Source organism: Gekko japonicus, unplaced genomic scaffold, assembly GCF_001447785.1.
Source record: "Gekko japonicus isolate JY-2015 unplaced genomic scaffold, Gekko_japonicus_V1.1 scaffold618, whole genome shotgun sequence".
NCBI classification, from domain to species: Eukaryota; Metazoa; Chordata; class Lepidosauria; order Squamata; family Gekkonidae; genus Gekko; species Gekko japonicus.
The window spans coordinates 1-14,441 of record NW_015159726.1 but is presented as its reverse complement, the minus strand read 5'-3'; the positions used below and the strand labels follow the sequence as shown (position 1 = coordinate 14,441).

Below are 14,441 nucleotides of genomic sequence, written 5' to 3'. Positions count from 1 at the left end.
TATGTCTTTATATATTCACTATTCTACCTTCTAAGCAACTTAAATCAATGGAGAGTTAAATAATCTATATAAATGTTGTTGACCAGTGTAGACTAGTGTGGCGTAATGATTAAGAGTGTCACACTAGTATCTGGGAGACCCAGTTTCAAATCGCTACTCATTCCCTGGAACCACGCTGGGTGGCCTTGCAACGATCACACTCTCTCAGCCTAACCTCCCTCACAGGGTAGTTGTGAGGATAAATGAAGGAGAAGAAAATGATGTAAGCCGCTTTGGGTCCCCATTAAGATGGGGTATAAATGAACTAAATAAATAAAATAAATAACTACATTTTATATTGTAACAGGAAGGACTGCATTTTCCTTTCTTTCCATCTATTTCTTACAAACCCTTTCCAGTTTCCCCCACAAAAGCTGCCTTCGTGCCTAAAAACCTGTTATTCATGTGTGATTGCACACGCTATTATTCATTCCAATAAGGAAAAATTAAAGCCAAGAGAAGCGCTGTAGCAATTTGATGAGCCTTTGATTGGAAACGGGCAGGGACTCTGTGCCTTTGTCAGGTCTTGCATTCTATAATACTGACCTGACGGTCAGGCTGAGAGGTAATCACCACGCAGGTAACTAGGCAACCCAGAGTATTTAAGAAGGTATGAGCCTGACTCCCTCTCCCCTTTTGGTTTCTTGAGTGGGTACCTGCAGGCCACTCTTGAGCAGAAGAACAGCACTACAGAGAGTACGACTGCAAGCAACATGTGCTTTGGGAGGTGTGCTAGATACATTGGGTACCAGCTACTAGTCCTTGCCTTGCTGTGCATTGTGGCCAATGTTTTGCTTTATTTTCCTAACGGTGAAACAAGATTTGCTGCACATAATCTCCTCGGCAAGTATGTGGGCTGTCTTCATGGCATTATAGGAGGAGGTCTTGTGGTGAGTACGACTGAAGAATTCTTTCATTTCTCGATTTGGACCATCATGCGTGCCAGGAGGGTTTTCTTCCCTCGGTTGCTGGATTTCTCTCTGGAACATTCCAAGTTGCCTAGTTGGATTAGAGGTATAAAGATACCCGCCTTTTGGCAGGCTCTTCTCCTTTCCACTCCTTCAAGACTTCCTAATCGATGCCTTGTGGCCATGTGCAACTTTGACCAAGACCCCTGGCCAACACCCTAGAAATGGCAAGCCATTAAGAAGCATCTTGAAGACAGGGTGGCCAACAGGTTTTCCTTTTAATAGAGGCTTGATGGGATGTTATTTACCAGCTGTTCACTGCCACACGTCAAGCCTCTGTTAAAGGGACAGGACCTTTTGGTGATGGCCTGTTGGAAACCTACTTGAAGAACTATAGCTCTTAGAAGTAGTGATAGAAGCTCTTAGGAAAAAATTATATTGCTGTTTTTTTCTGTTCCAGGGCAAATAACTATTGGCGGCGGCGGGGGGGGGGGCAGAATTCAATTGTGAAAACTGTAGGTTTTAAACCTCCTGCCCTGCCCTGCGTCTCCAATCCAAAGCTGGGTTCTCCTGGGCTGCAATCGAAACTTTGAACAATGGAGAACAATCCAGTCGTGGATCTCCCATTACTACATCTAGTTTGTCCTGAGTGATTCCTTTCCTACTACGCTTTGTGCTGTTATTATGCCTGTGGGTGGACTGAGAAATTAAAATGGCCCTGGAGAAAGGCCAAAGGCAAAGGCAGCATAAGGGATTAGATTCATGGAGAATAGATCTATCAACGGCTATGAGATGTGATGACTAAAGGGAACCTCCACATTCATAGGCAGCCGACCTCTGATTCTCACCAGGAGACAACCTCAGGGGAAACCTCAGCCTCTATGCCCCATATTTGGACATCCTGAGGAACTGGTTGGCCACTGTGTGAGACAGGATGCTGGAGGAGATGGACCACTGGTCTGGTCCAGTGAGGCTGTTCTTATGTTCTTGTGCCAGCTGAATGGCTCTGGCTGAGCAACAAGACAGAACTTCAGAGCTACTCAACTCAGCCTTGCCCTAATGAGATTGGAAAGGATGCTTGGGTGATGTGGACCAAACACCTTTCTGGAGCCTTGACCCTTGTTGCAGTTCATTGAATGAGGGCAGATGTTAAATGCTGGAGACTGCACTTAAACTAACTTATAGAAGCTTAATTTTGAATGCAGGAGGCAATGGAATATAGCAAGTGGACTGTAAGCCTCTAAAATAATTTTTAGGGAAAGCTTGAGTGTAAATTATAAACATAAACCACTTCTATGAAACACAAAAGAGAGACCCGCCCCACCTTTCAGCAACAGAATTTACATGTATAAAATTGCCTTGCATGTATGCATTTATAGTTGGCCTATAAATACCATCTACAAATGTGTAACCTTTTATACACAAAAGTCATTTTACTCACGTAACTTCTCTCAGTGAAGGATCAGGAGGCTATTTTGTTTTTATAGGTGGCCTGTAAATAAATGATAGCTACAGATACTTTAACTGTACAAAAGTGTTACAAATGTGATTTTTAAACAAGTTTAAAGTATAATACCTTTTTGGATGGCTTCTATATGGAATATATTCTCCTGAGACTTGCTAAGATTAAAGAGGTCAATGGGTATATGCACTGAGGGTTGTAAGCTGGACATTAACAAATTCAGGTTGCAAACTGGAAGTTTAAAATTATGGAACTCTTACCCTGGAACAGTTCAAGTTTGCAAAAAACATGAGTAAAATTGCATACTTTTGTGAATACCTCATTTTTATATGAGTGTCTCAACCATCGAGCATTGTTCTAAGTTTTTCTTGTCAGTGAATTTGAGTTTTTCCTCCTTTGTAAGGCATCTGGGATTGCCACAAGTAGAGACAGGATTTTGGATGGTGTGCATTTGGGTAAACTTTCCACCCAATAAACATTTACCCTGGGGACACTGGAATGAGTTTTGCTGGCACTTGGAGTCTGATGGATAAAATGTGTTATTGTAGGATGGCAAACTGGTGGCCCATAGGTTGGATCCATTCACCAGAGCAGTATTACCTGGACTCTGGATAATCAAGTTTTCCAGCTCTTAGTTGAGGTGTGGTCAAGTTTGCTGTGAGTTTTATGAGGCAAAGCAAAATAATATTTTCAAGCTGAAAGAGATAAAGGTTAACTTTGCTGTTGCCTCTGCCTGTACCATAGAACAGAGGATAACCCCCACCAGCATCACAGAAGATGACCATTCTTGGCCTAAAGTCTGGCTGGAGTCTTTCTTTTCCTGATGAGACTTTGAATCATCTGAAGGTGTTAGGCGTACAGGCAATTCTTTGGGCTTCACCTGCGCTCTGCTTTGTTGTCTGGATAGCGTGGCTTCATCTGCGGAGAAGCCTAGCATGCAATGCCTAATTAGTTGACCCTCCCATTATCATTTTTTGATCAGTGATTTACTGAAATTTCCATCATCACAACAACAATGGAAATAAAGAATAAACTATCTGCAAATTTTGAAATTCAGAAAAGTATTATTTAGATGGTATAAACGTGTTCTAGAAGAGAAGCTCCTAAAATTAAAGTATATTATTAGCCTGTGATCTCTGTGAATTCACATTCTTGAATTCTTCAATGTTTTGCAACAGGACGAAAAAGAGAAAGGGTGGAGGGGATGGTATGCTCTTTCCCAAAACAAGCATGCTGGTGGAATATTAGGTAGCCGTAGGTGTTGCGTTAGTTAGAGCAACCTAGTTGTCATCAAAGTACTCTAGCTAGTCATCCAATATGCCATATCTGGTCACCCTGTTTAGAAAAGGATATTGCAGAACTGGGGAAAGTATAGAAGTGGGCAACCAAGATTTATCTGTCTGTTAAATTTTTCTCCTGCCCTTCCACCAAGGAGTTCCAGATGGCATACATGATTCTTCCTCCTTTGTGTTACCCTTGCAACGACCCTGTGAGATCAGTCAGGCTGTGAAAGAGAGCACCTAGCTCTAGGTCACCTGGTGAGCTTCATGGCAGAGTGTAGGTTTGCACTCATGGCCCCCTCATCTCAGCCTCCATGATTCTACAAGCAATTGTTTCCAAGTGAATGGGGTACTGATCTGAGCTGGGCCATGCGGATCAAGTTTGGCAGCTAATCAGGAACTTGTGATATCGAGATGAAAATAAAAATGCAACAAATGGAACAAAATGTAAATCATACTAAGAGGCAATGTGATGTAGTGGTTAAGAGTGTCAGACTAGTGTTTTGCAGACCTGGATTCAAATCCCCACTTTTACTATGGAAGCCTGCTGGGTGACCTTGGGCCAGTTCCTCTCCTTCAGCTAGACCTCACTTTCAGGATTGTTGTGAGGATAAAAATACAGGAGAGGAGAATGATGTAAGCCTGTCTGGAGAAGGGTGGGGTACAAATGAATTAAACAAATAAACACTCGTTTTATGTCAATTCAGGTTTTGGTTCCAGCATTCACACTTATTGGATTAGAACACGATCGTTGCCACGGCTGCTTTGCCCACGAACACTATGGGAGGAATTGCGCAGTAAGTAAACCCGTTCCCGTTCCAGCCATTTAAAGATGGGTGCCGATTAGAAATACAATAGCTGTTGACGATTCCTTTCTGTTTTCATACTGCAGCCCCTGGTAGTAGTCCTGGTAGCCTGTATTGGCATTGCTGGTGCTGCATACTGCTTCATCATTTGCTGTTTCGCCTTGTCCCAGGGCCCGTACTGTTTCTGCTGGCCTGAGAGAATCTGGTGCTATCCATTCTCTAACTCCTACGGAGGGTATGTAATTTCTTGCATGCATGAAAGGATTCTGGGTAAGCACTGGGTGGTTGTGGATCTGAGCAATTCCAGGGTGTCACATGGTAGCCATCAGAACCTCTGTTGAGAATTTGCACTTGTCTACTGATGGGCCCTGCCTATTTTTATCAACTTGCAGAAGTCTCAGAGTAAGATTACATCTCCTGACTGGACTGATCCGAATGCAGGTTATCTTTAAATTATATGAACTGTCAGCAAGAGTGTATGGTATTTTAATCTGAAATGGTAAGTCTGGGCTTTAGCACTTCAGAATGCAAGATAGGACTCACTGGATAGACTACTCCCCCACAGGGCTGGAACCCTGAGGAAAAATCCAGGATGGGGCCCCAGAATCACTGCCACCCCCCCTGCCATCCTCATACTGAGGCCAACCAGGGAGCAGCTCTCACCCCATCTGAGGTGGGTCGGAGGCCACTGGAAGCCAGCTGACTGAGCCCCAGATGAGGAGGGTGCAAATGACGGCAGGAGCATCTTCTTCTTTTCCTCCATCCTTTGAGAAGGCAGGGTGTGGGCAGTCACGGTCTCTCCATGCCCTTTGGCTAAGACTGCCCCTGTTCTCCATACAAAAGAATCCCCCACACCAGAAAACCTATGTTGCTGAGACAAGGCTAGGCTATAAAAGCCTTTCCTCTTGACGACAAGATTTTTCTATATTACCTCTTTATCCTGCCCTTTCTGAAAGGAATTCAGAGTGGCATATGAGGTTTGTCCCTCCTAGGGATGCCAGCCTCCAGGTGGGACCTGGAGATCCCCTGGAAGTACAGCACATCTCCAGACTACAGAGATTAGTTCCTCTGGAGAAAATGGATGCTTTTAAGGGTGGACTTTATGGTATTGTACCCTGTCCTCCCCAGACTCCTTCCTCAAATCTCCAGGAGTTTCCCAACCTTACTCCCCCCACCAGTGGCCAGGGGGGACCTGGCAACCCTAGTCCCTCCTCCAAAACCATTACCCTCACAACAACTCAGCAGGGTAATTTAAGTTGAGACAGAATGATTGGCCCAAGGTACCCGCTGCCACGTACCCTACCACAGCTCCGAAGACTCAATAACACTTTGGAAGAGAGGGAAGCAGTTTCCATTGATTCCCTGACTTTGCCCCTTAGGCTGTTCCTGAAGGCCCCACTGACACCCGGAAACAAAACTGGAGGGCTCCGTAGGCTGCTGCAACAGGAGGCGAAAGGGGAAAAGTCCTGCTTCATGAAGGCTTTGGGCGGTTGCGTATGCGCCACTAAGTGCTCAGAAATGTTAACCTGGTTTTTTGTGGACTGTAATTCAGATATGCGATTAATAGATGAAACCACCTTCCACACATACCTGATGAGATATAGTTACCACCTCAGTGAGAAGTAGGCCTTGGTCAAGATACATTAAAGGGGGGGGGGAATTCAGTGCTAAGGAATGATGCCCACACTAATTTAACTCAGTGCAATTTTGAACTTCTAAGCCATACATGTGAACAAGTAGCATTGTTCGGCTGCCAGTTTGTTTGGTAGTTGGCTGCCAGGTTGTTTCCAAGTTGAGTTCAAAGAGCTTCAAAACCTTTCACAGACGAGAACCCACATATCTGAAAGACTATCTCTCCCCTGTACCAATGACAGTGTTTTGCTGTCACTTTCTCAATGTTTCCCTACTTAAGGCTGCCTGCTTGGCATCCGTCAGTACATTTCTTTTCACTAGTGGCTCCCACTTTCGGGAATGGGCTCCCTGAAGAGATGAGGAGAGATTATGTCCTTAGGAGACATTGTGAGGCCCTTTCCCCCCCCAATGAGGTTTAACCTTTGGGCATTTTTGGTGGGGTGTTATAGGGGTTTTACTGTGTTTTGTTCTCTTTTTTTGGTGAGTATTTTGTGTGTGCGTGTGTGCTTGTGTGCCTGGAAGCCATGCTGACTTCTGGTGACCCCTAGTGGGGCTAGGATGTTTCAGAGAGGTGGCTTGATATTCCTAGCCTCTGCCTCCCAGTCCTGGCCCTGGTATTCCTCAGAGGTCCCCCATCCAAATACTTGCCAGGGTCGGCCCTGCTTAGCGTCTGAGATCTGACGAGATCGGGCTTGCCTGGGCCACCCAAGTCAGGGCTCCTGTGTTTTGTTTCCTGACCTGGATGGTCCAGGCTGGCCCGATTTCATCAGTACTTGGATGGGAGACTACCAAGGACGTCTGGGCCGCTCTGCAGAGGCAGGCAAAGCACTTCTGAACGTCTCTTGCCTTGAGGACCTTATGAGGCTGCCATAATTTGGCTGCCCCTTGACAGCACTTCCCACCTCTGTATTTCGTATGTTTTAGATCTTGGAACTTTGGTGACAAATGAATATATTAATTAATAATGTGTGGGAAGCATGCCTCCTCAAAGGAAATTAAAAGAAAAATGGGGACAAATAATGGCAGTTTGGCAGAGCAGCACTGTGGAGAAGGATCTACTTGTTGGCCAAAGTGACCCGTTCTCCCTCCCCCCCTTCCAAGGCTACAAAATTAACATCTGCTATTTGTTTCAATAGGTACTTGCTCGAGCACAACAACTGGTCTCTTTGTCGGGAGCCAAAGTACATTATTCAGTGGAACATAACCCTTTTTTCCATCCTGCTGATCTTGAGTGGGTATGAATTGATTCTGTGTATCCTTCAGATAATACATGGCTGCATTGGAGGTGCTTGGGCTATGTGTCACGGTGAAAGAGAGGTGAGTGCATTTAAGAGCTACCCAAAGCTCCACAAAAGTATTCTGGGAATTCTTTGATCACAACAAAGCTGCCCACAATATTTTATGAGCTGACTCAGCCAGCCAAGTATGGCCATAACAGCTTGGAAGTTCTTGTGCGGGCAGTGAGAAGGGAACTGCAGCTCAGGAGAGTCAACCATCTGCTTAAAGCGGTGGGACTTCAAGGTGCTCGGCAGCAATCCAGCGGGGAGTTAACATACACTCATGTGTTTATCGGTGTGTTGGTCTGTGTAGCTTTTGACCTAACCTGAATCGTTTTAGTACAACCTTCTCCCTCCCCCTGGTTGTTCAACATCACATAGGTGATGTTTGAGTGATAGCTCACTTACGCACAAGTAGGAATGTTGCATCCCTTTGGATTGACTGACTCTATCCCTTTGGCTTGGCCCTTGTGGTGCTGTTATGTCCCACACCAGCAGCTCCTCCAACATGACAGGGTTTTTTTTCCTGTTTGCAGAAGAGGGGAGGCTGGTTTTTGCTCATTTCTCCCTTGCAGACTCCCCATTTGCCCTTCCCCATGGTTCTTTTGGGTCCACCAGCTCAAAGAAACATGATTTCAGGGGACAATGAAAGCTGCAGTGGGGGTTGGCCAGGGTCGCCAACACACCCTCCAATGCCCCCTCATGGAGGCCTCAGACTAGAAAGGGGGAAGGGGTTAACAGCACCCTCGGTCTTCCTCCTCTCTACTGCCCTCCCCTGTAGTCAGTTACCTGGCAGGAAAACTAGCCTTTTCCAGGCCCGACTAAGAAGAGAAGAGTAGGTTTTTATACCCTGCTTTTCTCTACCCTCAGGAATGTCAGAGCGGCTTACAATCACAGTCCCTTCCTCTCCCCACAAGAGGCACCTTGTGAGGTAGGTGAGGCTGAGAGAGCTTTGAGGGTAGTGTGATTGGCTCATGGTTTGCCCAGCAGGCTTCAAGTGGAGGAGGAGTGGGGAATCAAACCTAGTTCTCCTGATTAGAGTCCACTACTCTTAACCGCTATACCATGCAGGCACTTGGCGGCTTAAGGGAGACTCCCTGAGGTATGCCTGCCCCCTCCTCTTCCTGCCTCCCTGAGAGATGGCCCACCTTCCTGGGTTGATTTGCAGGAACTATTGCCAATCAGATGTGACTGGATCAGGCTGGCCTCCAGCCTCACCCTCCGGCTCCCTTAAACGGCTGTCCTGCCTCCCCCCCCAACCAGCTGGTGCCAGAAAATTAACACTCAGGGTTGCCCCATGTGGTGGCTGTTCCAGCCTCCAGATGAGACCTAGGGATGCCCTGGAATTACAGATCATCTACAGACTGCAGAGATCAGTTCCCTGAAGAAAATGGATGCTTTGGGGGGTGGGCTCTATGACATTGTACTCCCCTGAGTTCCTGTTCTCCCCAGTATCCATCACCAAATCTCCAGGAGTTCCCCAACCTGGATCTGGCAACCCTACCTCCCCCCCCCATACTCCACCAGTGGCCAGGGGAGGACCTGGCAACCCTATGCCCAGCCCTGCAATGTTGGGCGTGCTGCCGGTCTCTTGGCTTCAATGAGCCTGCCACCTGGAGGGCAGACAGACTGCCCCGCTGTGACAACTGGCATGGCCAGGGCTGCTGCCAGGCTACCCCAGCTGGCCCTCCCCCCTCATCTTTTTTTTTAAGTATGGGGGTGCTGGGACTACCGCTGGACCACTGTACAAAAATGTGCTAGATAGATATGAACTCAACAGCCCTGTGAGATACATTAGGCAGAAAGGAAGTGACTTACCCAAGACTAACCAGTCAACTTCATGGTACTGGCTTTGGTTAAAAAAAAAAAAAAATCCGGGGTTTAATAACGTTTGAGTCCAGTGGCACCTTTAAGACCAACAAAGTTTTATCCAAGGTATAAGCTTTTGTGTGCAAACATACTTAGAAGTGTGCTTGCACACGAAAGCTTATACCTTAAATAAAACTTTGTTGGTCTTAAGGGTGCCACTGGACTCAAACTTTATTCTGCCGCTTCAGACCGACACGGCTACCCACCTGGATCAATCTGGGGTTTGTTTTTGTTTGTTTCCTTGCTTATTTGTTTTGCTGTACAATTGAAAAACCTGTGCTTATGATCTAAAACAAGATGGACTCAAAATCAGTGGGAAATGATCCACTCAAGTTCTTTGGAAAATCTATGGAATCTGAAATGGCCTGCTTACCCTGGACAAGTGGAAAAGACTTTAGATTCTGGGATTTCACTGTCTAGCATTTACCAAATGTATGTCTTCTTTCTTTTGCAGAAAAACCCTTGTTAGAATATTTGGACTTGACAATCATTGACAGCATCACCACAATTATGCATGTATTTTTTTGACCTGACTTCTCAACACTTTTATTATTGTGACTTGTTTTATATGGCATATGTTGTCAACTGTTATGAAGATAATAGTTTTCTCATGTTTTGTAAAAGTTCCCAAAAAACAATATGAATTTGAATTTAGCAGATAACTGGACAATGATTAGCATTGTCAGGGATAGCCTGGCAACTGATGGGAGATAGGGGGAGGCGGGTACTTACTGTGGAGGGGGATCATTGCTGGCATGCAGTGACCTGATTTCTGGCATGACCTAGAAGTGCTGGCATTGCACTGGGATGAATCTCTAGCACTTGCCCAGAAACTTTATGGATTCCATAATTTTCTGGGCAAGTGCTAGAGTGTCGCGCCAGTGCTTTCTAGTCACACCAGAAGTGACATCATTGCACCTTAGTGAAGATTGCTGCCTCCCGTTTTCCCAGCCAGCTTCCACCAGCCCACCAGATGAACATTGGTGGTCATCAGAAAGAATTACCAGGAATTTGCCCACCGTTAGTGGTGTTTGGGGCTCTGGCCAGGAGCTCCAGGTTAACAGAAATCCCAAAGAAATGATATGCAAGATCCAGGTTTTCTTACAAGGAGATTTTAATAAGCAATGATCAAATTGCAGAAATAGCAGGCTAAGCTCCCATCCGCTGGGTCTCCAACACACACATGCACAGCAAAACTTAGCTAGACCTTGAGATGAGATGCATAGCTAAAATGAAACATTTTATATCCTAATTACTGGCTACAAGTCAAGACATCATTAATCAAGCTATCCCAAACACCAAGATTAGCCAGGCCAGCTTGCACCCGGTGTCTAGTGGTGAGCAGAAACAAATCAGGCTATGAAGATAAGAGCTGCTAACAAGCATGAGAGAGAAAGATATTCTCTTGGGAGTGGCCTGAAGGCTGTCCCCGCACAAAACTCAAGGCACCTAAAGATCAAGCACCAGCCTGTAACAAAGATGGAGTTACAAAGGCTATACAAGTGGGCACCTGGTAAGCCTAACAATGATCTATCTTCCAAATCTTGTGTAGGATTCCTCTTGAACTCAACAGTTGTCAGGACTCATATTTAAAGATCTGACCTATGCCCCCCTCCCCATTAAAACCATTTTCCTTATGGTTAATGTACATGAAGTTAAATGTATTGTTAGTAGCATAATGCAAACAGCCAGTGGTTCATTTAATATTATACTTTGTGTAACTGTTGTGATATATTTTCCTATATAAACTGATTTCCCCCCAATGAAAGTGTCATTGTTCTAGACTCTAGCAGCAGTAACTGCAGTTTCTACTAGGAAAACTTCCAGTGTGTCTTGATCCAGACATGTAAGAGATCCATCATTGTGGGATGTCAATCCTCTCTGGATTTTAAATGTTTGGGGAAACACAGTGGACATTGAATCACTTCCTAGAATACTGTGGCTCAGTTTAGACATATGGTTTAGCATGACTGAACACAGGCTGCGTCTCTGCTCATGGTTAACTAGGATCCATTAAACCAGGATTGGAAGCCATGGTTTGAAGGTGGTTTATAAAGCATATCTAAGACTAACTATGGTTCCGTGTGATGTATGGACACAGACATACTGGCTGAATATTGTATTGTTCCCCAGCACCACTCCCATTCATCTGTCTATAGGAAAGGGGTGGAACCAGCATTTGTCAAGAAAACCCAGGATTTCACAACAAACCATGTTTTCATTTTGTCTGAATGGAGCCTATTATAGTTTCCTCCAAAGAGACAGCTAGAAAGGTAGAAGGTAGGTAGGAATGGGGAGACAGACAAGTGAGAGCCTATAGATGAAGGAAATCTTGATCTAGAAATGAAGAAATTTGTGATTACAACCAAATAAAAAAAAAATCCAACACTTCCATTTGTGTGTTCTGTTTCTCTCAAAGTTCTTCATATTGATCTCTCTTGCTCCCCAAAGGAACTATGCCTATCATGACCACTGTTCAGACTTCACAGTTTGTATGTACCCCATGCCCTCACTTGCCTTCACAGATGTGCAAGCTGCTCTGTCCAAATGACCCAAGTTTTTTTCTCCCACAACCCCTTTTACACCCCTGATAGTCTTTCTCTTCTAGCTCTTGAATCTTTGGGTATATTTCTATTTTATAACATATAGACTAATATCATAATAGACATTCCCTGTGACCAAGAAGAGTTGTTAATTGCAGTTCAGTGGGAGAGAGCTAGGGATATCTAACCATCTATAGTTCCCAGGATTTGGGATAAGCTGTGAGTTTGTAGGGGTAATATATCTTTTGTGTTTCTGCTCTCTTTACCTCACTGTTGTGCATGTTATGTGCTATCAAGTCCCTTCTGATTTACTTATGGCAGCCCTATGAATTAATGACCTCCAGAATATCCTGTGGTGAACAGCCTTGCTCAAAGAAGTGAAGAACTGAGCAGTGACTCACGAAAGCTCATAACCTACCATAAATGTTGTCAGTCTTTAAGGTGCTCCTGGACTCTTGCTCTTTTCTATTGCTACAGACAGACTAACACAGCGACCAATCTTGATCTAGCCTTGCTCAGGTCTTGCAAACTGAGGGCTGTGGCTACCTTTATGGAGTCGATCCATCGCATGTTGGGTCTTCCCAGGGGTCATTTCGTAGAGAAAGAGGTGCAGGAGCTCATTAGCATAACTTATTAGCATAACATAGCGTAACTTATTTGCATATGCCATACACCCTGACATCACCGGAAGTGTGTCAGAAGGCAACACCCACCGCTCAGGCTCTGCTGGACTGTTTTGGATTGCTAGCTATTGGGGGGGTGGAACGTGTAGATCTGTCCTTGCAGAGGAGGGAGAGCTTGTACCTGAATAAAACGAGAAAATATTCCCTTTCAGAATATACAAACACAATCACAATAAAGAAAGAAAACTATTACATCCAGTTCCATCCTATTCTCCTAAGTTTGTTCCTGAAGGCTTATGGTTAAAATGCTTTTTAAAATAAAACTTCCCCTCTTCCAAAGGCTGTAACTGTAACTGGCCCTTTCCCCTGCAACTGTGTTTATCTTTTTAAATTAAAAAAATGGAGGATCATAAAATTTGAGAACTTCACTGACCCTTGGCCTAACCTACCTCACAGAGTTGTTATGAGGATCAGACCGAGGAACAGAGAACAATGTATGTCACTCTCAGCATCTTAGAGAAAATGCAGGATGAAAATATGCCAAGTAAAATAAATAATAAATCCTAATCACTGGTTATATTTAGTGGGGCCCTGAGTATGTACAACCAGTCTCTGTACATCTGGGCTAAGAGGGAAGATCTTTTGGGTTGGAACACATGCTTTCTATTGGGCACCTTTCAGTTGTGCACTAACCAAACATTCTGGAAGAGGCAAAAACTAACCATCTGCAAGCTCCGGATGACATAATCCTGTTTTTCCTTTCAAACCGATGCACTCTTCCTAACACGGAATGAGTAAAGCCAGCCAGGAATTATCTTAAGAGGCGAAATGCCTCAGGGGAACACCCCCCCCCCTTTTCAAGGACAGGACAAGAACTTCACCACAGGCATTTGTCTTTTGTTCTATGACCAGCAATGCCTTCCTTCAGCACTGGGCTTCTTTTGACCAGCTCCTGACAACTGGTCCTTGAATGTGCAAAATGACTCAATGGAAGCAAGAAACTGGTAGCATTTGATAGAAACTGAAAGCAAAGTGGCCTCCACCTTCTCTGTCTTGGTGAGATGGGGTTGCAGAAGTGTGGGGGCTGCTTAAGCTGCCTTTTAATACCCCTTGCACTTTGGAGCATTGTTATAAATGTCCTGCTGTATTTTCCTGATGGGGAAACATGGTATGCCTTCAGCAACAACCTCAACAACTATGTGTGGTATTTTGAAGGAATCTGTTTCTCTGGCATTATGGTAAGTGTGGGGCTTCTGTGGTTTTTACTTATTGCTTCTAGTCATCCCTGCAGCAAGGTGTTAAGACAGTCTGACCTTGCAGTTTAAGAAACAAGAGGTGGCAGGAGAAGCAAAGAGGAATGACTTGATTTCAGAGGCAACAAAATCAAGTAGAAAACGTTGGCAGAGAGAAGATTTTTTAATGTTGGTTTTATCATCTGTGCTTCTCTCCTGCTTAAAACGGTAACATGCAATAGTGTTTACTCTAGAGTAGCCTAGATTGTGTTACAAATATGTATGTTTGGTTTGCTGTCTGGGAGTCAGGAGCATGCTCACTAAGTCATGCAAGTAATTGTTCAGACCACTGTGATAGTGCCATCCTAAACAGATTTAGAGAACCTTCTGAGTCCATACATTTTCAGACCTTCTCTCCCCCGCCCCCAATTACTTCACATGTTGCTGAGTCCTGACATTGAAACAGATTGCAAGGCTAACCTGAGGGGGTATGAAAGTGTGTAGAAAAATAACCAACATGGTGTTGCCTTTTTAGTGTGCAATTTTGTTTTCTGTTAAGAGTTGTAAAATATACTATCAACTGAAAACTAACAAGAAGTGCTAATAGCCTATGGGGGGGGGGAAGTGGTATGAACAATCTACAACAATTGCTAAATTAAAATTACTAGGAGGCCCAAGACCCAAGCATGTTCTAAGGCACCCAGGAAACCCAAGTGGAGTTACCCAATGAAACAGCTTTTGACATTGTAACGATATGAGCTTATGTTTGT

At 44.6% G+C, this 14,441-nt stretch overlaps 1 protein-coding gene across 1 annotated transcript; it reads left to right on the top strand.

The window, feature by feature from the left end:
• Window positions 1–752: 752 nt before the first annotated feature.
• Window positions 753–7,444, top strand: LOC107120799 (transmembrane 4 L6 family member 1-like; the record flags this gene model as incomplete). Its single annotated transcript, XM_015423599.1, has 4 exons — window positions 753–929; window positions 4,397–4,486; window positions 4,582–4,730; window positions 7,264–7,444. Coding segments are annotated over exons 1-4 (597 nt in total), but the record flags the coding sequence as incomplete, so codon positions are not given.
• Window positions 7,445–14,441: the final 6,997 nt, after the last annotated feature.